This window comes from Corylus avellana, chromosome 9, assembly GCF_965113065.1.
Source record: "Corylus avellana chromosome 9, dhCorAvel1.hap1.2, whole genome shotgun sequence".
In the NCBI taxonomy this organism is placed as follows: domain Eukaryota; kingdom Viridiplantae; phylum Streptophyta; class Magnoliopsida; order Fagales; family Betulaceae; genus Corylus; species Corylus avellana.
The window spans coordinates 8,636,678-8,660,619 of record NC_142498.1 but is presented as its reverse complement, the minus strand read 5'-3'; the positions used below and the strand labels follow the sequence as shown (position 1 = coordinate 8,660,619).

At 35.0% G+C, this 23,942-nt stretch overlaps 1 protein-coding gene, 1 long non-coding RNA gene and 1 pseudogene across 2 annotated transcripts; 2 read left to right on the top strand and 1 right to left on the bottom strand.

The window, feature by feature from the left end:
* The first annotated feature begins 4,258 nt into the window (after positions 1–4,258).
* Positions 4,259–7,193, top strand: LOC132173373 (putative disease resistance RPP13-like protein 1 pseudogene; annotated as a pseudogene).
* A 3,152-nt stretch (positions 7,194–10,345) lies between these two features.
* Positions 10,346–12,424, top strand: LOC132190395 (uncharacterized). The gene is made up of 4 exons (XR_015909148.1): positions 10,346–10,568; positions 10,696–10,763; positions 11,966–12,040; positions 12,186–12,424. It is a non-coding gene; the product is annotated as an uncharacterized LOC132190395 (long non-coding RNA).
* A 421-nt stretch (positions 12,425–12,845) lies between these two features.
* LOC132190196 (putative inactive purple acid phosphatase 27) lies at positions 12,846–21,460 on the bottom strand. The gene is made up of 13 exons (XM_059605109.2): positions 21,087–21,460; positions 20,900–20,987; positions 17,221–17,487; positions 16,817–16,925; positions 16,180–16,294; positions 15,871–16,003; positions 15,423–15,610; positions 15,052–15,238; positions 14,897–14,964; positions 13,737–13,827; positions 13,442–13,630; positions 13,253–13,333; positions 12,846–13,173 (listed from the first exon to the last, which is right to left on the bottom strand). Exons 1-13 carry the CDS (start codon positions 21,458–21,460, stop codon positions 13,105–13,107), a joined length of 1,959 nt encoding a protein of 652 aa, XP_059461092.2. The 3' UTR covers positions 12,846–13,104.
* Positions 21,461–23,942: the final 2,482 nt, after the last annotated feature.

The following is a 23,942-nucleotide window of genomic DNA, read 5'->3' as shown; positions in this document are numbered from 1 at the left end:
TCTGCCTCATTGGTTACAGTAGACCGTCACATTAGCAGTGTAAATGAGAAAAGCTATGGGTGTACTAATTGATCTTGCTTAGAAGGCATGACTTGAATGAAAAGTCAATTAACTGGAGTATTATCAAATCCTGGAAGGCCGCAATTTTTAAACAGCCAGCTCTTTTAATAAGATTATTTCTCAGAATAAATCATTTAACATTTAATAAGATCATTTCTGAGAATTAATTTATAAATTAAGCTTGTCTAACTCCTTTAATTTGTGTTGATGATTAATTTGAGGGTCAGAAGTAAGATGGAATTGCAGGTTTGAGGGATCTTGGACTTGGTGTAGATATATAACAACTCTTTGTTTAATAGCTCTTTTTGTTTATGTCTCTGTTCAGTTATAATGATATGAAGATGCAAAGACACTATTATTTGATATTTTGTTTGGATTGTAATTTTGTTTTATGGGCACGATGGGCCTGGAATTGGGTAATTAAGGAGTTATTTATGTTATTAAAGTATTCTTAGGGTGATTGAGAGTATGCTAATCTTATTTGGTTATGCGTTATACTCATCTGCTAATAACTTCTTGTTTATGTAGTTTTTGTATTACATTTTTCTTTTGAGTGGTTGAACAAAACCACTACCATCCTATTGCTTTGAAAGCAATTGTCTCATAGAAGTTTGAGACAAGGGATTGGATTTGTGTCTTATTATTTTTTATTTTTAGCAACGTTTTGTATTGTAGAAACATATGTTAATGGTTTTAACACTTTCTTTGAAACAATCTGTGAAAAAAATACTCTTAAAACTCTAATTTTAAGCGACCCATGACACAATATTAGGCACCTCTAAATGTCTCTCTCCAAAAGTAAAACCACTCTAGAGACTAGTCAACTCCGAAAGCTCAAAAGCCCATTTTGGTTTCATTCGGTAGATCCGATGGTTCTCTACCACTACTCCATTTTGGTTCTTTAACTCTATGCTGACCACCCAACACAATTGATGGGGTGGCATGAACATTTCTTTGTGAAAAAGACAGAAAACAACTAAGAAAAAAAGAAGGCCCTTTCGTAGCAAAATGAGAAGGAAAAAATGTAAATCAAACAAGAAGGAAGAGAGCAATTTCGTAGACATTGCTTTAGAAGGATCAAGTGCACGAATAATATTTTTTGAAGTGAAAATACACAAATATTTCAATCTTACATGCTACTTTTTTCTCTGCGTGGTTTTACCATAAAACCACATGTTCAATTAAGTAACCAAATTTGGTACGCAAGAAAATGCTTTGTACATATATGGTGATAATGGAGTTGATTATCCTGATAGCGTTTGAAGTACAAGCTAATGACCTTGACCTTGTCCTACCCTCTCTCTACACCTCTTCACTTCCCAACTGCCTTTCTCATCGCTCTCAACTTGATGTTATGGGTCGTAGGGGCGTATTAGAGAAATGCATTCGGAAGGAACTTGGAAAATGTATAAGAAAATATGAACTTAGAAGCGTTGAATTTAATTAGTGTTTCATTTATAATTTTTTCCTGCACTTATAACCTCCAATCACTTATTATTAAATTTTGGGACGCCATATTTTATGTTCATGTAAAAGAGTACATGGATTTGTGCTTTCCAACAATGGGAGACCTTAACATCGATAATTATGAGGCTTGTTTATTCAACTGTTACGAAAAGCTCTTCAAGAACAAAAATTAAGATATCTATCTATATGTAAAACCAACGAGTTTCTTCTTTCTTTCTTTCTTTCTCTCCGTCTTGTTCTCTCGCTCTGTGTTTGTCTGTTCTGTGATGAAGAGAGGAGGGGAAGAGTGAAATAAGAAACCAATAATTAAAGGAGAAAAGAAGACAGGTTGAATGGGAGAAAACGTGTGAAGAAAAGAAAGAATAAATAAAAGAAAAGAAAGGAAAAAAGAAGGAAAAGATAGGGACGGCGGCGTGGAAGTGGAGGAAGAAAATAACGAAAAGAAAAATAATAAAGAAAGGGAAAAATGGAGGAAGAAAAGAAGGAAAAAGGAGAAATAATGTGCGTTCGAAAGGGGTTGAAGTATTATTATTGCACCAAACTTACCCCACTATCACATATTTATAACTTATCGAATCCCACTCAAAATCCGATCATCAATCCTCCATTATTTCTAATCATACTCTAAATTAATAATTAAAATTCTATTTGCCTTATTAAATCATTATATCTCTCAAATCACCCAATAATATTATCAATTATAATCTCTCATAATAACCTCAACTCAGTATTCACACTTATAATATTCGTATGATCTCATAAATTCCTCAAGAATAAATATAATTATTTAATACAAAAGTATTTTGGTTGAATTTATATTATTGAGAAATTATAAGTTCTAGAATATTGTACAGTTTTCCGCTGTGTAGGATAATTTCAGTATAACACTCGCGAATTTACAAGAAATAAAAAGAAGATGAAAATCGGGGTGTTACCCAATTGAAACAAGAATCAAGGCCTAATAAAAGATAATTTTACCTTTGATGATCACCTCTTGATATAATAACCCCAAATCAATATTTATTCCTATAATATTCATATGATCTCTTAAATCCTTATAAATAAATATTATTGCCTAATATGAATATTAATTAGCATTTGTCATCAAATAAATCTCTTTAATGTGGGGCGCTACAAATGGTGGAAAAGACATTTTCATACGGCGATGGATCTTAATAAACTTGGATTATTGTACAATTAGTATAGTCCATGTTATAGCTGTACAATTTTTCTATAAATATGAATCGTTTGTCATATAAAACAACTAAGTAATAAGAGCGAAAATGCAACCTTATTGGGCTTTTCGTGGACGTGAGTGTCGACTAACATAAAACTACCCCAAAATTTTCTCGTCTCCATTTTTTATTTTTTATTTTTTTATTTTATTATGAATTTCTTCACGTTGATGGACATGGGAATTAAGGACAATATTTTCAAACCAACTAAGCTGTGATATTTGTGCATGCCAATGATGATAACAAAATGGAATCGGCCTAAAATCCTGAGAAAATAACCAAATATAATTCGTCATTATACACCCTTCCTAACTTAAATTACATCTAATAGAAGGGACACAATTTAATAGCTTTGACATGAAGACATGTTCTGTGACACTGTTAGCTTCGTCAAAGACATCATCTGATCAAACAAAAATAGTAGAATATTGATAAGCGAGTTTTTAAACAAAAATTTAACCCCCAACCCCTAGCACGGTGATCAAGCGTGTGTTAGAGTGTGTTTGGGCTCGTGATTTTGCAGGCGAAACACATGTCTTTAAACAAAAATCGCGGCGGTGTTTTGTTCGAAAGTGTGCGGAAGATGTTCTAAAAACAATTTCGCGCAACAAAAAATTAAATAATTTTTTTCTTTCTAGATTTTACTAAATGCTTAACTACATTTTTAAAACTCGTCTGAATTAAGGACAACATAATCAAACAAATTAAGGTGTCATATTTGTCAGAAATTCATAAAACCATTAAGACATGTTCATAAAACCATCGATATTTGTTCACTTGGATTATTGTGCAATTAGTGTAATACATGTAACAATTGTACATATATGGTGTTAAAATAATAATTAAATAATTACATATATATATATATATATATATATATATATATTTATCAATTTAAAGTTTTAACGAACGCTGATGATTGACAAATATATCAGAAAGTATGATAAAAATGTGATGTACTACTTCAGCTTCTACCTCACCAATAAGAAATGTAGAAAGGGATATGAATTGAAATAAAAAGAAAAAAAATCATTAGATGCATGTTACTAGCATGTGCTAACAACAGATACATCTATTGTTTATTTTCCCCACAATACTTTGCATCTTCCTGCATGTGCCGTTGGATTAGAATGATAGAAGGGATTCAAATTGTTTTCTTATTTTAGGTTGTGGGTGTGTTTAAGCTTGCGATTTCGCAAGAATAATTTGCATTTTTAAAAGATATCACAAAACGTAAAGTGTTAGATATTACAATTTAAAAAACACAACATAAAAATTGAGAAATATAGCAGCATGAATAATGTTATAAGTACTCATAGGTCCTCCCACATCAGACAGTATTTTTGTACGTAGTCAAGAAAGACGAAAACATGAAAAAAAAAAAAAAAAGAAAAGAAATTTGAGAAAGATCCCAACAAAGCACGTACGCCATAAACAGTCCTTACTTCCTCAAAGCAATAACACAAGTTTTGAGAGTGCCCAAGCTTTCTCACACAAGATTGATTCCAATCTCTTCATTTGCATCGTTTCCTCTTTCATTCCTTTCTTCCTTCCTTCCTACCATGGAACCCGTGAAAGAGTTGATTGTCTCTTCAGTCAAGAAAGTGGGAGAGCTCCTTGTCTCTTCCTTCATTCAGTCGCTGTGTGATCGATTGGTGGTTCCTGAGTTTCTGGACTTTGTAGGCGGAGCGGGACTTCAAGAAAATCTGGAAAAGTGGAAGAAAATGCTGTCAACAATTCAGGCAATGCTTGATGATGTGGAGGAGAAGCAATATACTGAGAGGGCTGTGAAAGAGTGGCTGGATGATCTCAGAGACTTGGCTTACGATGTGGACGACATTGTGGATGAGCTCGCCACTGATGCATCCATGGCTGCTGAAAGTCAGGCGCGCCCAAGTAAGGTACAGAAACTCACCCCATCTGCTTGGTTTACTCCTTCGAGTTCAAGTCATTTTAAGATCAATAGTAGGCTAAGGTCAAAGATAAAGGAGGTCACAGATCGATTCAATGATATCATGACTCGGAAAGGTCAACTGAATTTGAATGAAACTGCCCCGGATGGGAGGTCATATAGGAAAACGAAATTATTGGCACCAACATCTGTAGTGACAGAAACTCATGTTTATGGTAGGGAAAAAGATAAAGAGGCTGTACTTGAATTGTTGCTGGGTGAAAAATGTAGTGATGCTGGAGTATCTGTGATTCCTATACTTGGCATGGGGGGTATAGGAAAGACAACTCTTGCTCAGCTTTTATTCAATGATGAAAAAGTCCAATGTTCTTTTGATTTGAAAGCATGGGCTTGTGTTTCTGAAGACTTTGATGCTATTCGGGGTGACAAAAGCAGTTCTAAAATCTGTCACCTCTCAAAGTTGTGATGACAATGAACTAAATTTGTTGCAAGTCAAACTAAAGGAGCAATTAAAAGGGAAGAAGTTTCTATTCGTTCTCGATGATTTATGGAATGAGAACTACCATGACTGGACTATTCTATGTGCTCCTTTTCAAGTAGGGGCTTCGGGAAGTATGATTATCATCACAACTCGCAATCAAGGAGTTTCATCAACCACTGGTACCATTTCAACCTATCATTTGCAAGTATTGTCAAATGATGCTTGTTTGTCTGTATTTACCCAACATGCACTAGGAGAAAACGACTTCACTGCATATCCAAACCTTAAAGATATTGGTGAAAAAATTGTTGAAAGGTGTAAAGGCTTGCCTTTGGCTGCAAAGACTCTTGGAGGCCTCTTACGCACTACACTAGACTGTGATGAGTGGGAAGATGTATTGAAGAGCAAGATATGAGATATATCAGAAGAGAAAAGTAGAATTGTTCCAGCTCTTATGTTGAGCTACCACCATCTGCCTTCGTATTTAAAGAGGTGTTTTGCTTATTGTTCAATACTCCCCAAGGACTATGAATTTGAGGAAGAGGAGTTGGTTCTATTATGGATGGCAGAAGGTCTAATTCAGCCATTAGAAGCGGACAAGCGAATGGAAGATTTGGGTAGCCAGTATTTTCACAATTTGTTGGCAAGGTCCTTTTTCCAAAAATCAAACACAAGAAAATCACGATTTGTGATGCATGACCTCATCGACAATTTGGCTCAATGGGTTGCAGGAGATATATGCTTTAGAATAGAGGATCGAGTAGGGGGTAGTCATGGAATGAGACTTCTTAAAAAGGCTCGACACTCTTCTTACTTGGGTGGCCAATTCGATAGTACTAGAATGTTTGAGTCTTTTTTTGAACTCAGATGTCTACGTACCTTTCTGCCTCTTATGCTTCCAGAACATGGTTACTGTTATTTGACTCATGATGCTCCTCTTAAATTGTTGCCAAAATTACTATGCTTAAGAGTGCTCTCTTTGAGTGGGTACTACATAGTTGAACTATCAGAATCAATTGGTGATTTGAAGCATCTACGGTATCTTGACCTTTCTTACACTCATATTAGAGGTCTGCATGAATCAACAACAACTCTTTGCAACTTACAAACTTTGATATTGGATAATTGTTATTATCTAAAGAAATTGCCTTCAAAGTTGGGGAACCTAGTCAACTTGCGCCACATCAACGTACTTGATGCAAATAAACTAGAAGGAATGCCTCCTCAAATAGGTAAATTAACATCTCTCCAAACATTGACTAATGTAATTGTGGGAAAAGACAATTGCTTCACATTAAAAGAGCTAGGTTCTTTGTTGCATCTTCGAGGGACACTTATCATCTCATAGTTGGAAAACACCATTGAATCCAAGGATGCAAGGGACACTATGTTAATTGAAAAGCTCGATCTTTCTGCTTTGTGTTTGGAATGGAGCGTCAATGTGGATGAATCAAAAGACAGAACAAGTGAATTAGAGGTACTTAACATGTTATTGCCTCACAAGACTTTGAAAGAGCTCAGTATCAGATACTATGGTGGTATAGAATTTTCGACTTGGTTAAAAGGTCCTTCATTTCCTAATATGGTGCTCCTAAGGATTGAAAATTGTAGAAAGTGCACATCATTGCCAGCAGTTGGCCAACTACCAGTACTCGAAGATCTTTTCATTAAAGGCATGGCTAGGGTGAAAAATATTGGTCATGAGTTTTATGGGGAAGGTTGCTCACAAACCTTTAGATCTTTGGAGACTTTGTGTTTCGAGAATATGGAAGAATGGGAGAATTGGAGCCCTAATGGAGAGTTCCCGCACCTACACGACCTTTCTATTAAAAATTATCCCAAGCTGTTGGGGACGTTACCAAACCACTTTCCTTTACTACAAAATTTTGTTAGAGAAAGATGTGAGCAGTTGATAGTTTCAATTTCAAGCTTTCCAGAGCTCTGCAAACTAGAAATTGAAGGATCAAAAGGGGTGGTGCACAAAAGTAAGGTGGACTTCACCTCACTACACTTTAAGTTTCTTTCAACAATTTCATAATTCAGATGTCCAGTAAAAGAGTTTATGAATGTAGAAGTTCTAACTATTGAAGATTGTGAGGAGCTAACGCCTTTGTGGTCAAGTGATGTGGGATTACTACAAACCCTCCCTCGTCTTCATAATATGGAGGTTCGCAATTGTAAAAACTAGTATCTTTGGTGGCAGAAGAAGTGAAAAAGCAGCCACAACAGGGTATGTCATCCACATGCAATGGCATAAAATCTTTACCCAAGGCAGTGGTGTACAACAACACGTGTCTTGAGCATATTTTTATTTATAGATGTGATTTGCTGACGCACATAGCAGTAGGACAGCTACCTCCAACTCTAAAGAAGCTAACGGTATATAATTGCAAGAATATGCAGAGTTTGCTGGACGGGGATGATACTATCAATTGTAATAGCAGCAATTCTCTTCTTGAGTACTTTGGTATTTGTAATTGTTCATCCCTCAAATCCTTAACATCCAGGGGAGAATTACCTGCAACACTTAAAAGCCTTGAAATGTGGGATTGTAAAATGCTAGAGTCAGTGGCGAAAAGCTTCCCTCACAACTCGTCTTTGGAAACAATTAATATTCAGCGGTGTGAAAACCTTAAATCCTTACCCACGGGCATACACAACCTTAGCCATCTACATCATATTTCTATTTACAGTTGCTCAACTCTTGTTTCCTTCCCAGATGGTGGGTTACTCCCTCACAACCTTAGAGAGCTGTGGATTCTCAATTGTGAGAAAATGCAGGCCCTACCCAACTGCATACACAACATCACATCTCTTCAAAAATTGGGAATATACAATTGTCCAGGCATTGTATCCTTTCCAAAAGAAGGTTTGCCCACCAACCTAACATCACTTCAAATCAGAGATTGCAACATCATTGAGTCCTTGCTTGAGTGGGGATTGCACAAGCTTACCTCTCTTCAACATCTTGAGATTAAAGGTGGATGTCCGCATCTGGAATCCTTTCCAGAGAAGATGCTGCCTGCCTCTCTAACCTGCCTCTACATCAGAAACTTCCATAATTTGAAATACTTATCTTCCAAAGGCTTTCGATACCTCTCCTCTCTTAAAACTCTGAAAATTGGTTGGTGCAAAAAGCTGATGTCCTTTCCAGATGATGGTCTGCCTCCCTCACTCTTGGATCTTCGCATCATTTGCTGTGAAAAGCTCACATCCTTTACAGAGGATGGTCTGTCTCCCTCACTCCAGAAACTTCATATTGCAAATTGTCCTCTGCTAAAAGAATGCTGCAAGAAAGATCAAGGACGAGCATGGATCAAGATAGCCCACATCCATTGCGTTAAAATTGATGGCAAGTTCATCTATGACCCAGAACTAGCAGAGGAGAATCAGCCCATGGATCAAATCTCCCTAGAGTTTGTGTTTGGTCTTCAGTAAGACAACTCTTTTGGTTGTGGCTCTTCTTTGATTTCCAATGCATTCTGGCTCTCCATCCCAGAATGGGAGGCTCCTTTGACTGTCTTTTGAATGTTACCGTTGGAAAACCCTCTTGCTGCTGTTATGTTGGCTTGGTGAACGTGCGACTATTCTTGGTGGAGTTAACGGCATCACAAGTGTTTGTTAAAATACCCAAACGACCAAGCAAAGAGAGAAGGCTTTTGACCATTGAGTTTTTCATCACTAATTGTCATGTTACTAATCATTATAGGTTTGCGAATCATTACAAAAAGGTATGTAACTGAATTTTTTACTTCTGTGTATTGCTTCCTTCTTAATCAAAGAATACATTAGTGGACACAAGAATAGTAAAAATTTTGGGGAAACTTCAGAAAACCCCCCTGAACTTCCAGCCAATTTGAAAACCCCCCCTGAATTTCTAAAACTCTTATTTAGGCCCCCTGAACTTTGATTTTCTCTCACTTTGGACCCTTCTAACATTAAACTAAGTCATTTTGGATGATTTATACCCATTCTACCCTTCCCCAAAACTACGTCGTTTTGTGTCCTAAAATTACAACACCTACCTAGCCCAAAACGACGTCGTTTTAGGCATTAATTTTTATTTTTTTATTTTTTTTTTAAAAAAAAAGAAAAAAAATGGGGAAATCGGGGGTGGCTTCAGCCACCCCCTTGGCCAAAATGGGGTGGCCAAACCACCCCATTTTTGGCCAAAGGGGTGGTTGAGCCACCCCCTGGCCGGTCTGGGGGTGGCCGGACCACCCCCAAAAGGCCAAAAAAAAAAAAAAGGGGGGGGGGGGGGGATGGGTTGCATTGGGGTGGTCGGACCACTCCCAAGGGGCTAGGGGTGGTTTTGGCCACCCCATACGGCCGGTATGGGGTGGCCGAAACCACCCCAGCCCCTTGGAGGTCGTCCGGCCACCCCCAAATGCACCCAATCCCCTTTTTTTTTTTTTTTTTTTTGGCCGGGGGGTGGCCGGACCACCCCCTTGGCCATGGGGGTGGCCGGACCACCCCCGATTTCCCCCCTTTTTTTTTTATTTTTTTATTTTGCTTTTTTTTAAAAAAAAAAAAATTAATGCCTAAAACAACATCGTTTTGAGCTGGGTAGGTGTTGTAGTTTTAGGACACAAAATGACGTAGTTTTAGGGAAGGGCAAAATGGGTATAAAAAGTCAAATTGTTTGATTTTAACGTTAAAAGGGTCCAAAGTGAGAGAAAACCAAAGTTCAGGGGGCCTAAGTGAGAGTTTTGGAAATTCAGAAGGGGGTTTTTCAAAATGGCTGGAAGTTCAGGGGGGTTTTCTGAAGTTTCCCCAAAAATTTTTCTGGTGAACTGAGATTGGTGAAATGCTTTTTCTGAGTGGTTTTGCGCCAATAGCTAGAGAAATTCATATTATCAAGCCTTTTCCATTATGTTTGAGATTTAGACCAAAAAATGAAAAACATATCTCATTCTGATCTTTCATCTGTGACCAATATAATCAAATGCATTCCATTGCATTGGTGTTATCAGTTAAAATTTGAATAAATAACATCTTGATTACATGGGTCATTCTCTCTGTATTCTTATTGGAGGGAAACGAATATTTATTAACTAGCTTGTAGTGTATATGACATACTCTAATATACATTTGATTTTTCATTATATCATACTTTGAAAAGTTAATATACAAACAAGCCTCTGTGTGTGTGTGTGTGTGAGAGAGTGAGAGAGACAGAGAGATTGAACATAAAATCATTTCTATTTGAGAGACTCTGCGTATATTCTGTTTATATATGTTTGTATGAAAAGTTATGATTGTCATTGATATTTTAGATCATCTGGACATTTTTAGGTGTTAAATTCAGATTGTAAGAGGTGTGGACTTGAAGCTAATATATCTCATCCAAGGTGGCCAAAGTTCTTCTGAAGTTACGGAGAGCATCAAGACAACTTAAGCATTTTTATAAAAAGTATGTCAAAGAGCCAGGTTTCTTTTTACCATATATATAAAATGTTGTGTGGGAGATTGAACCTTGTCCTGTATATCATCGTAATAATGATCACTTTGTGATGATTTGATTTCTCCCTCCATTCCAGGTTTCAAATCAAGCAATTCCGAATGAAGAATGGGTACAATACTCAAAACGATTTTCCCAATATCATAGGTGGGCACAATTTTTTAATGAATGCCTTATTTGCTATTTAAGTAGGTGAAGTGTTATGCGAAAAGATGTATAGGGTGTCTTCTTATTTTGACCTTCATTTGGCATATGGTGTTGTGCTTCTTAGCCTTTTGGATTAGATACTGTATCTATAAACTTTTTTTTTTTTTTTTTGACTGTATTTGTTTACTAGTCCTTTGTTTTTGCTGCATGCTACTTTGGAATGGGTTGAATTGTTATTAGACATTGCTTTGGTGTATAGAACAAAAGAAGAATATGTTGGTTATGATGCTACACCCTGTCTTGCTATCAGCTAGAACATATGGAATAAGAATAGTAAATACAGGACCTAGATTCTTTATCCTAGATTGAATTGGCAAAGTAATCCTTGCCTAAAGAATGACCAGGGCAGTTTTTGATTGGATTGATTATTTGAAGTTATGAGACATTGATTCTTTCAATGGTCAATTGAGCAACCAGAGTGGATAGTATGCTGGTTTTGCCTCCTTACATTTCGTCTTGTGCCTTCTTGTTGTTTACAACAGAAATTCTGGAGGGATTTGATGTGCAGAGAACATTAGTGGCTCTTTTTCCATTGAATTTTTCAAGAGGTGCCTAGACCAGGATAAAATGATAGCCAGCGATGCATTTGCAATTCAGCTCATGCAAGTATGAATGTTTTTGTGGGAAGTAAAATGAAAGTCTAATGGTCATTTGAGTCAATCCATGTTGACGAAAAATGTCTGTTTACTTTATAGAATATTATTTCAATATCTCCTATTCGTAATGAATTCAATGACACAAATCGAATGATTTTCTCACTGCACATTCTATTGCATTTGTGCTCTTATAGAAACATATTGGCTGCACAAAAATTGTGCACTTGGGAAACTGCACATTCAATTGCATTTGTGCTTTTATAGAAACATATTGGCTGCAGAAAAATTGTGCACTTGGGACTTAGAGACGTGAAAATTGCCCTTAAATTCTATTTCTGGATGTGTTCTTTGTCCTTCATGTATTGGAACCTTAAGTTTTTAGCTATGAAAGAACCATTGGAAAATGTAAATGTTATACCATTTTTAGAACTAGGTTACCCGAGTATATATATTTCAATATATGACTTTAATTTTAAATGAACAACTAGATTTTTTAGTCACAATCAGGTGAATAATTTTGTATATATCCCTAAATTTTGAATGCAGGTCCCACATATTATAGAGGAGGTTGTCATTATGTACCCGACACTTCTATCTCTTGCCCATTCCTACTCTCTTCTTGTGAGTTCCTTTTTATTTCTTTTGTTAACTTTATATTTGCAAATCAACGAGTGCTGTTTGAAATAGTGTGTGCTTAAAAATTGTTATCGCAAAGCAAAAAGCTTTATACTACTCGCTATGGCTTCAACTATTTGTTTTTGACTAGAAGAAAGACACAAGTGCACGAAAGGAGATGCCAAGGAGGCAGACTAAAGATGTGATGGTTCAATTGCTAGTGGGAATATTGTGGCGTGACTTGTTTTCAAAGCAAGTCAGTGGCGGATTAGAACTATTTTAAGTCCTTATTCATCTTATTGTGGACGAATTTGTATTCCTATTTTTCAACTGCCTTTTTTACTCCTATTTTTAATCCTTATTATGGACTTTCATATCATGCAATGTAAATGAGAGTAGCAGTATATGTAATATAGAAAGAGGTTTTGATTTAAAACAATGTTTTGTATATTAGTCTCGACTTGGATTTATTTCACATTCTTAAATGAAATGGTCAGAAAAGACATGTTCCTAAGCCAATCGATCTTGTTCAGTTCAATTTGGAAATTGATGGCATGATTATCGAATTTAGGATGACATTTTCAAACCAATCCAGCCTTCATATTTGTCTGTAGATAAAATTGGACACACAGAAATACAGAATGAGTAAAAGGCAAAAACAGTTTGAGATGCAAACATAAAAACATCCCTTCGTTGATTTCATAAAAGGTGGGAAATGAGAAGATTAAAGGTCTTGGAAGTTTTGAAGCTTTACTAGAATTTAAGGGCAAGCCAAACAGAGCATATGGATTTAGCTGTTAGAGAATTTTCATTTCCAATGATATAAGTTTCTCATACAAATGTTGTGATAAGAACAAAAGAGAAGTAGCTCCCCAAGACACTTTCAAAAATTGAATGAAATGATGAATATGGGATTTATATCCCATTGTCCACTGGAGCTCATCATGTAATCAAAGAGTTTGGGAAATATTTGAACAAAACACTTCAAGATTTATTATTCGTAAACAAGTCCCAAGATATTTTGTGGTGGGGGAAGGTAATCTGTCTCTTCTCTCTGTGACCACAATCTTTCATGAGGAACCTTGAGTTTTGATGATGCGGAAACTATCGTCAACTTTCTTTGTATCTGAATTTACAAACTGCAAAAGAGAAGAAAATGAGTGAGACAGTTTATGTGTACAAGGGTAGATTCTAGCCTTGAAGTGCATGGAAACTGACCTCTAAGTTTAATTCTTTCTTTGTTGCATGCCCTCTCAGATATCCAAACTGGGAAATCCTAGATAGACTCCAGCTATCCACCTGCGCCAAGGGACAAGACCAAGTTCACTTATCAAACATATGCATACATGTGTATATGCATGCATGCATAATATGTAGGGGGAGAGAGCAAATATGAGATTTACTCACATAATTTGAGAACTTGTCCAGGGTAAATCCAGCCATACCAATAACTACATGCACTGGGGCACTATAATTGTTGTGATCATATGTGTCTATTCCATTTTTATCTTTTCTAGGCAAAGCCTTGCATTCGTTTTGGTAAACCGAGCATGATCTCTCATAATTATGGACATGGCCAAAGAGAACCAGATCTACCTGGTTAATAGCAACCAAACAGAGCAAATTTCATACCAAGTCAAGCAAGGAAAGAGTACATTTCATAATCAAAGAAAAGATCACTAGTTAGGCCAAAGGGACTTACTTTGTTTTCCGAGAGTAACGGTTCAACTTCCTCCACAAAATTTTCATCAACGTTAAAGACACCATCTGAGGAAGAATACATTGGTCTATGCCTGCAATTTAAAATTGATACAGTTTATTCTAATGTATGAACTTTTGAGTGTATAGCTACAAAATCAGAAGATAGTTTAATGTTATATACACATTTTAAATAAAGAAAGCCACAGGCACAATATAAATTATATTCCAACATCATGAGTTCACCTCCCTCTCTTGGAAAGAAAGGGATTTTACAAGGATTTAACGTGTATCTGAAAATAATTGTGAAAACATCGAGGCATTGCTATAGTTATATCTGAATTAAGGTGGTGTTCTAACATCTATATTAAAACCTCATATGAAGACTCTCTCAAGTATTATCTGCCCAACTATTATGTGAGGCAGGGATTGCCTTTCATCAATACTGTTTGGATCCACAGTATCCACCTAGTTAGTAACGGAGGCACAGTTAATTATATAAGTAAGAATAGTACAATACACCAGGTCAAGTAAATTTACTTTGCAGGTGAAATTAAGTTCACCTTGATATGGGGGTTCATTTCATGAGTTTGTTATAAAAATTGCAGATTTGAATAATTTGAAATATGGTGGAACTATGATGCAGCAAAAAGGCAAAAGAGGAACTCTTGTTGATTGGGGGAAATCGAGTAAACTTTCATATTAATAGGCTTTTCTTCTCGTATTTTATTTGATTTTGTTACCTTTTTTTAGTGTAAAGGAAAGTTCAAATGCTATGAAGAAACAGGGTAATTGAGGCCATTTGCACTGGGCAATTGAATGCAAGTCTGCAACCCTTAATAATATAACATTATGTGGTGGAGTTAGACATGAAATCATTCGTGGTAATAATTTAAATTCCTTTGTTTTTACATTAAAAAATAATGTAAATTATATTTCTGTTGGATGGAAAATTTATATACGCCTGATTTCCATGGCAAATTACACACCATACGCTGAAATGATATGCAAGGCCAACAAAGTTAGTTCTCCGAAAGGACTTTACTACCATAAACATGCACATGCCACGCACGTCCACAAACACACATGCACACTCGGATGGCATCTTCAAGAGCACCAACATTAGCTTGAAGAACAATGTACATATATGTAAGATTCACATACCCCATGAAAATTAACCAAGGAGTTTTTGATCGATCAATGGAAGCCATGTCCTTTTTCATCCACTCATACTGAAAGATTTGCATAGATTTGAAAGAAGGTGATATCAGATTAGATTAAGAGATAAACATAAAGGATATAAAGCATTTGTTTCTAACCTGCTCAGAATTTTGTGACCAATCATGCTCAGTAGAAATTACTGTGAAGTGAACACTTGCTTGTTCTATGGAATACCATGGCTTATCCTTTGCTGGGGTTGGCATGGGAAAGTAAGTTTCATAAGGAACTCCACATTCTCCTCCTGAATCAGGAGTTATATATACTGATCCCGACTCTATGTAATCCCTAAAAGAAAGAAAACATATGCAGATATAACAGCAAACCCCACGTGCATGTCAACCATAGTTAACCCAAGAAATAGACTTGGGAATGAATATAATTCAAATTCCAAAGCTGATTACTTGTGAATTTACTTTTATCTGGAATGACAGAAACAATAATTATTAAAGTATGCAGCTGAAAAAGGTACCTCTCATGGTTTCCAATTGCAGTCATGTAAGAAACTCGTGATGCCACATGGCTTATTTGCTGAAGGAAAAAATCCCATTCAACTAAAAAGCCAGTGGCATAGCTTATATCTCCAATGTGGAAGATTGAGTCTACCTTGTTAGAATCTACTTCATCGGTGATGGCTTCAATCACTGAGAGGGACCCTGGCTATGTATCACAAAATAAAAAAAACAGGTTTATTACATGAGTTGCTTTTGTAGTATCAGTTTAGTTTTGTGATTCCAGAAGTATCAATTTTCATCTCTGAAATTCGAGTTAGAAGTAAAAGACTAGAATCACCATAATGCACAACTTGCTAGTTATAGACTTTGCTAATTCATTGGAATGTGCATAAACAAGAAAACCTTGAAGGTTTTGTCAGAAAAAAATTTCTGGTCTTTCTATTTGCAACAGAAAATGCATCCTACCTGAATGTAGTGCTCGACAGAAGCATCATGGGGAGCCTTTCCCATATCGCCAAATGCTAAAAATTTGAGCTCATCTGATCCTCCCGCAGGTGGAGTTCGAAATTGGATTTGTTCACTCCAACCAGCTGAGTCTCTGCAGTATTTTTTGAAATTAAATAAAAATAGTCACTACACATAGACAAGCGCACACACATACATATGGCAAAAGTCAATAACTAAGTGATGGAGTAGCATTAATGAATTTGGAGTAAGAATAGCATTTTCCTTTCTGAAACTATGAGTAGTTGTTATAAAGAAAGTTGCTAAAACCTTCCGTATCTGTAGGAGAAGGTGCTTGAAGATTCAAGTCCTGTCATTACCGCAGAATGAATGTATCCTGGGTCATGCCACCCAAAGTCCTTTGCTGGACTTGGTAAAGCTGTACCTGTCAATTTCAGAACAAAGGGGCAAAATCTAAGTAGGAGATATAGGAAGGAAAAGGGTATATCCACACACACACACACACACACACACACACACATATATATATATATATATATATATATATATATATATATATATAATTTCAGGGGTGAACTTTACTAAAATATGTTGCATTGGCTGCCATATGTTGTAATTGCCCCCTTTTTCACATGATGTTCACAAAAAAAATAAAAATAACAAAGGTTGTCCAAAGAGAAGGGCTCTAACAAAAAGTAGTGTATATATACAAACTTGACCAACATTATGGTTAACTTTCAAAACTAGCTATGCACAACATACACTATTTTGAGCTGGAAATGATTGCTAGCTACAGCAGTAAGAATTATAATGTTACCTTTTGAATTTCCGTTTTATATTACCTTGGTGAGATTTTAATATATCAAGTGCAGAAAATAGGACGTGGGGTTTTAAATCCTTATGTTTGGGACCAAAGGAGAAAACAAAAGTATGTTGCTGAACTCACTACACATATTATCTTGTGAAAATGTAGTAACTTCTGATGTCAGAGTTTTTCCATTCTCATATTGTACTTGTTGAGGTTCCATATTGCCACTAATCCATGTTAATCTCATCTGCATCACAAATCATCAAATTAAAATAATGCTTCACATGGTTTCCTAATAGATTAAACCAACTGCATGATGCCGATAAAATCAGTGGCAACAGATCCACCTTTGCTTGGCTTAGAATTTGACAAATTTTCAATTTTGTTAAAGAAGTTGTTCTTATGCCTCAAACTCAAGTTTGCAAGATGATCACTCTTAAGCTAGTTAATCTACCATGATAAAAATCACTAAAATTATTTGTTCTCAGTGCATTTTCACAGTTCATATATCAATTGCTAATTGTGAAAAGGTGGCCACTCACCGATTTTCCAGTTGAATCTACACTTGAGATATGTCCATATAACGGCTGATTTGGATTGGCAAAACTGATAGGGCCTGACCTACTGAAAACGCAAGGGGTCTCGAATCCCCCACCAAAATACACGAACTCGATGTCGGTTCTGATGTTAATAACATGAAATGTTAGCGTGCCACTGCAAGTGGGCACTATACATTTACCCTTGCTATATTTCTTGCATTGCTTCTTCTTGCAACTGAGATAGCCTGGATCATTACTCATGTACATTGCCTGCAAATTTTTAATGCAAACATGTATATGTAATTGTGTTAGGATTCAATATATTGACTCTATCTATACATTTATAAGATTAATCCATGATTTCAAAATTATTTACACTCTTTATAAGCAAATATAGAATTGGGAATATCGAATAATGTCCTGATGGGTTCATCTAAATCATTACTTTCTATGAAAAACAAAGAATATAATAAGAAGAAAACCAAAGGAACAATACAAACAAGTAGTTACCGTGGAAGGCACAGAAAAAGAACACAAGCCAAAGCAAACAGTACTCACTATACGAGTTAACCAACAATTCCACCCATTAACAGTCTAGAGTTCCTTTCTCTCCAAATAAGAGTAACGGTCAAATGCAGGAGAGACCTACTGCTGAAGGTACTAGCCACGTCCCCACCACCAGCTGGCATCTCCTTCGCCGTCATCGGAGTAAGGGAGTTTCGGTTTCTTTTTGACTGAAACTCAGATATCCAGCCGAATTTAGGTTGGGCCAGGGCTACCAGTAGGTTGGCCGGCCTCCTTTTGCCTGAGAACCGAACCAGCCTTTAAATGTCCGTCGCGTGGCCAGAAGAGTCGAATTTCGACCAAAACCAGCCGGAATCCGACCAACCCGGCCATAGCCAAAAAAAAAAAAAAAATTGAGATTTTTTCACAAATTGATTGTGTAGAGGCATGTTTTCTGATGTGTTATTTCATCATATGATGTCAATTTGAGGTAATTTTGGTTGGATTAGGGTGAATTAAAATGTTTTAGGTTAATGTTTCAAGAGGCCAATTTGGGGATTTTTATGATTCAGTTGAAAATTGAAGGCTGGATTCCACTATTAAATGTTATAATTACATGTTGGATCATTCAATTTTATTGGGTTATCATTAATTTGTGAAAAATTAGAAATTTGGAGAATTAGAATTTATAGTAACCCTATTTTTTTTTTTTTTAGTGAAATAGTATCCCTAAATTGGTGCTTTATGCATGAAGTTGAAGTTTTTAATTGATTGATAAACCCCTTTAATCCAGAATTTTACTTGATGGAAATGTTTGTATTAATTGTTTAAAAAGCTAATTTTGATATATTGATTATGATTTTGATAGTTTATACCCGATATTATTCGAAAGTTTAAAAGAACATTATTAATTGAGCGGTAATTTAAAAGATATAGGTGAATTTTTCCCGATTATTTAATAACCCTCTTTGTCTTTGTTTCCCATGGATGCGTTGTATGTTCAAGAGGAATACAAGGAGAATAGATAGTTTTCCCTCCATATACTATTAATATGATATGTTTCTTTAAAAGTATCTAAGAAGAGATTAGTAGACAAGTTTTTCGATCCTTCGATGTAATCTATTAAACTATAACAATATTTATCTTTAGAGTGAAATTCAAGTTAAAATGTAGATAAACCTTAAAGTAATCCACAATCAAAAGCTATTCCTCTCTTCTTCCTTTTCCTGGTAGCACTGCTCGGTGTCTATTTTGTAGTCTATTCTAGTTTTCATTTATGGTGGTTTTGTTGTAAATCTAGATCTAGTTTTTCAAACTCAGATTTACTCCTCTTCGTTAGCTAAGGCACGTCTTCGTGGGGATGTCTACGATGTTGTACTCCTCTGCTGCTGCTTTTGGTGGAGATTTTGTTTGTTTTTTAGTTTTCGCTTCGTTTTTTTGTTTTTGTTTATTTTTTATTGTTATTTTTTGTCCTAGCCTTTGGTCGATGACGTTAGTTGTCTCCTGACCTTTGGGTCGAGGAGGATTAGATCGGTGTGGGGGTTTATCTCTTACGGCCGAAAAATAAGTTTGGAAATATGGGTTACCTATGTCTTATAAATCTAGTTTGCTTGAAGCAGATTTGTTCCATTACTGAAGCTGTAAATATGTTAGCGGAAGTTGATGTCATCGATCGTATCTATGACTTTGTAATTTCATAGCTTGTAGCTATGTTTTATCAGAGTTTTATGCTCTGTGATGTAAGAACTTTATGCTCTTAATTTTTTATCAATAAAATCTAAATGATTCCAAAATGAGGATGGATTCGGCTATTTGACAAGTTGATAAGAAGTGGTGATCTTAAAATTTCATTAATATTATAACACTCCAATTCACATGGGCTTGAACTCACCCTCAATAAGTGATGCTCAGCATGTACATGTGAATATTTAGCTAAAATTAGATCGAGTGAATATAATACAATATTAAATCATTACTTATCTTTTTTTATCAAAGGAATACTTATCTTTAAATCATTACTTATCTAATATTTAACATAGACGAAAAGAATTTCCACATGCATATTAGTCACTTTCATAATACCTTTGCCAGTGGACACAAAGGAATAAACTTTTAGAAGTGACAAAGGATGCCTTAATGAAAACTAGGCATGAAGCTGCATGATTAGCTAAACTTGTAAGTTACCACATTGGCATTGCCATCACCCACAACCACAAAGGCCCTCTCTCTTACGTGAACGTTATGGCTTCTTGACGTGACTTTGTTATTCACGTTATAAAAGTGGCCGTCTCATCTATTTTTTGCTTTTATATGCTCCCGACTATAGTGTAAAAGAAATGTTTTGTTTCCGTCATTATTCAATCTCTTGTCTTCTCCGATCCGTATAGAAGATGAGCATACTCATCATTAATTAATATGTGAGACTCAAGGTAAGTTTTATAGATTCAATAGTAAATTTACAAAAAAGAAGTATTATAGATAGATTTGTAACATCTTTTGTGTGTAAAATGAACACATTCCTAAGAGAGGGGCTTCCCTTCAATTGGAGAGCCTATTTCCTCTCATTTTTAAATAGGAGGGTGTCGCGTGGTAAAAAAATAAAAATCTAAAGGATAAGATTTTGCCGTGTCATTCATACTGTATTTTTAAAAGTGTTAATTAATGACTCATTTCTAAAAAAATGAAAATAGATAAATTGCCATGCAGAGAAGATTTGCAAGACAACCCTATATATATATATATTGAGTTACGTACCATACAGGGAAGATTTGCAAGATAGATATAATTCACTAGACCCATGCTATAGCCTATAGCTCTCAATATAATTTAAAGTTTGATAGGAAGAGAGTAATCAAAATTATTCAAATTTCAGTAAATAAAGATACGAGTAAATTATAAATTTAGCGAGTAATTATAGAATGAAGATTTTTGTTATCTTCTTATTCTTCTTGTATTAATTACTTTAAATTAACGGTAAAGATTGTAAGATTGTGGAAGAACTCTAGTTATCTTTTTACATAAAATAATTTTCACCGTTTATTTAATCACGAAGGCAAGCCAAATGCATAAAAATAACCCTTAAAGAAACAAACAAAGATACCAAAAAGTTTGCTTCATGTTTAGATTAATTAGTATTGGTTTCAAAAAAAAAAGAAAAAAGAATTAGTATGGTGTTTACCTTGACAGGATAATGGCAGAGTAGAGGAAGTGTGCTAAGATCGCCAGTTTGTGCATAAAGAACCGCATTGAATGGACAATTTTCAACACTGCATATGTCAGAAAAAAGAATTAATATTACTCTAATACATATGTATTATATATAAATGAAAGTAATTATTATTTTTAATTAATGAGGAATTTCTTACTTAGAATGAGAAGGTGAAATCATGGCGACCCAATCACGGTGTGAAGGGAACAAAACTCCGCTAACGGTAACCGTGAGATATTCTTCATCTGAAAGGCTGGAATTCGAGCTGACATTAACTTGGAGAAAAGGGCTTGAGCCCGGGCACTCCGTCAATGTTTTTCTATTTAACAGCCGAAAATCTGAGATTGTAGTGTGGTTTCGGTGCATGGCGGTGGAGTTTATATGTAAAGGGTGCAACGACGACCATGACAAAGAAGGAGAAGAGCTGAGAAAGAAAACGAGTAATATGATGAAGAAGAATCTGAAAACCCAAGAAGAATATTTCCAAGGTTCCATGAGAAAATTATGAGGAGAAAACATGTTTGGAAGCATAGAAAATTTTGCAAGTTTGAGGGAGAGAAAACAAGCTTATGGGCATGACAATTGACAGCAGATTCTAAGGTTGGAAGATAATTATGTGGTTAAGAATCCAATAATTATTGAGAGAATACGCTCATACTAGATAGATAGAGAGAGTTTTGGTTTCTTGAAGTAACATTGTTGGTTGCTTTGATGATTGATGTTACAGAGGAGGCTTAACTGTTCATTTTGTATTTTCTTCAATTTTTTTTTTATTTTTTTTTATCCTCCAATTTTGAGTTATTTTCAATAACTTCCCACAATTCTGTCTTTTTCTTTCTTTTTTTTTTTTTTTGTTTTTCACAAGTTATATTAAGAGTCAATTTTATTAATTAATTAAGTTATTAACCTTCTGATTTGACTTTAGAGTTGGATAATTAATTAAGTTTGGTGTCATCTAGAGAAAGCTGTCCAAAGTATATAAAATATTTGAAAATGAGAAATGATTCAAGTCAATATTTTTTTTCTTCATATTTTTTCATCTCAACTTATAAATCATTTATTATATTTGTAGACTTATGTGGACCTTACACAAATCAATGATGAATCTCACAAATTTATTGGTTGATTCATTGAATTTACAAGAGAATATGAAAAAAAAATATAGACAAATTAGTGACATAAATCATTTCTCTTTGAAAAGTATAATTGGTACCGACAATTATATTAACTAAGTTAGGTAGTGGACAACACTAGTTATAGTGTAGCACACATTATTTGTTAGACTAATTAAAGATATAACATCCCTTGGAAGGAAGGTAGTTTGCAAGAATCACGTCAAGTACTATTTATTCTTTTGCTTATGGTAGGATTTGGTTTGGGTCTAACTCCAAATATTTATAATTTCATATGAAATAAGATTCGTTAGAATTGAAACACGTATTCCTTTGTATCTTGTTATGATACACATGTCCTAATCTCAATAGATTGGGGAACTGGACCCGAGCCAAACCAATTACGGATAAAGCCTAATTAAGGACTTTGATGGGCAAGCTTGTGAGCCAACCCCTCTTGGGTAGTGAGACAAAGAAAAAGACTAACATAGCTAAAGCCTTCATATAATATCATTGCTATATATTATGTTGTGAATTCCTTGGTTCACTTGTAGAATTGGGTTCTTTCATCTATAGGTCTACAACCCCTCGAGTGTGTATTTCAATATATATATATGACTTAATTTTAAATGAATATCAACTGGACTTTTCTGTCCCAATTACCAAGTGAATAAATTTTTGTATAAATCCTCAACTTTTGAATGCAGGTGCCACATAATAATTTTCTGTACATTTATGGCATGATTAACTTTCTGTTAACCATCTAAATTAAGAACAACATTTTTCAAACCAATCAGATTCTCATATTAATTGTCAATACATATAATTGAGATTTCATTTGTATTGGATTGCTGTGTATGTTCCTAACTTTTCCCTAATAGATCTGATTAATATTTTACATTTTAGAAGCCTATTCGATGGTTTTGTGGTTTTCGTCAATAAAATTATTGTTCATAATTAAGAAAAAAAAATCAAATAAACTGAGGAAAATGAAAGAAAAATTTGAGATGCATGTAAACAAAAATATCATTCCTCTAATTAATTTCGTACAAAGTGGAAATAAGAAATCAAAAAAAGCAATATTTCATTATAAAGATTACTGAAGACTAAGAGCTTGTTTGGGATTGCGTTTGAGAAATAGAGTTTTTAAGTCAAAAAGAGCTTTTCAGCAAAGGCTTCATTTTTAAGTTTTTGACAAAAGTACGTTTTGGCTATTTTTAGGCTTTTTGGACCCTTAAAAGCGCTTTTAATTTTTTTTTACCAAACGAATACTTTCTTCAAAATGGCTTTTTGAGTATTAAAAATACTTTTAGGCCTTTCAAATGCAATCTCAAACAGACCCTAAGCTAGCTAGACATAATATATGGATTCAGCCAATGCATGGAGAATTATTCAATTCCTATGATACTATTTTTAACTACGAAAGTCCTTACAAAGACAAAAGAAGTCTCAACTTCTTGTTGAGAAATATAGCTCCTATATAGAGAGTAACAAAAATTTCAAAGAAGCAAAAATGAGTTTGTTTCTTTGAAATGGAACCTTAATTAAGATTTAATGATGCGGAAGCTATCTTCAACTTCCTTTGTCTTTGAGTTTACCAACTGCCAAAGTGAAGGAAATGAGTGAGATAAGTAATTAAATGTATTTAAGAGGGTAGAACATTATAGCTAGAATTGTATGCATACTGACTTCTAAGTTGAACTCTTTCTTTACTGCATGCCCTCTCAAATAACCAAACTGGGTAATCCTTACTAAACTCCAGCTATCCACTTGTTCCAATGGATCACAAGACCAAGTTCGCGTATTAGACCTATGTGTGTGCGTAATGCTACATATTACATTGATATTTCATCCTCATTCCAATGTCAAATTTTTTAACAAGAGCTAATTCAATGGTAGAT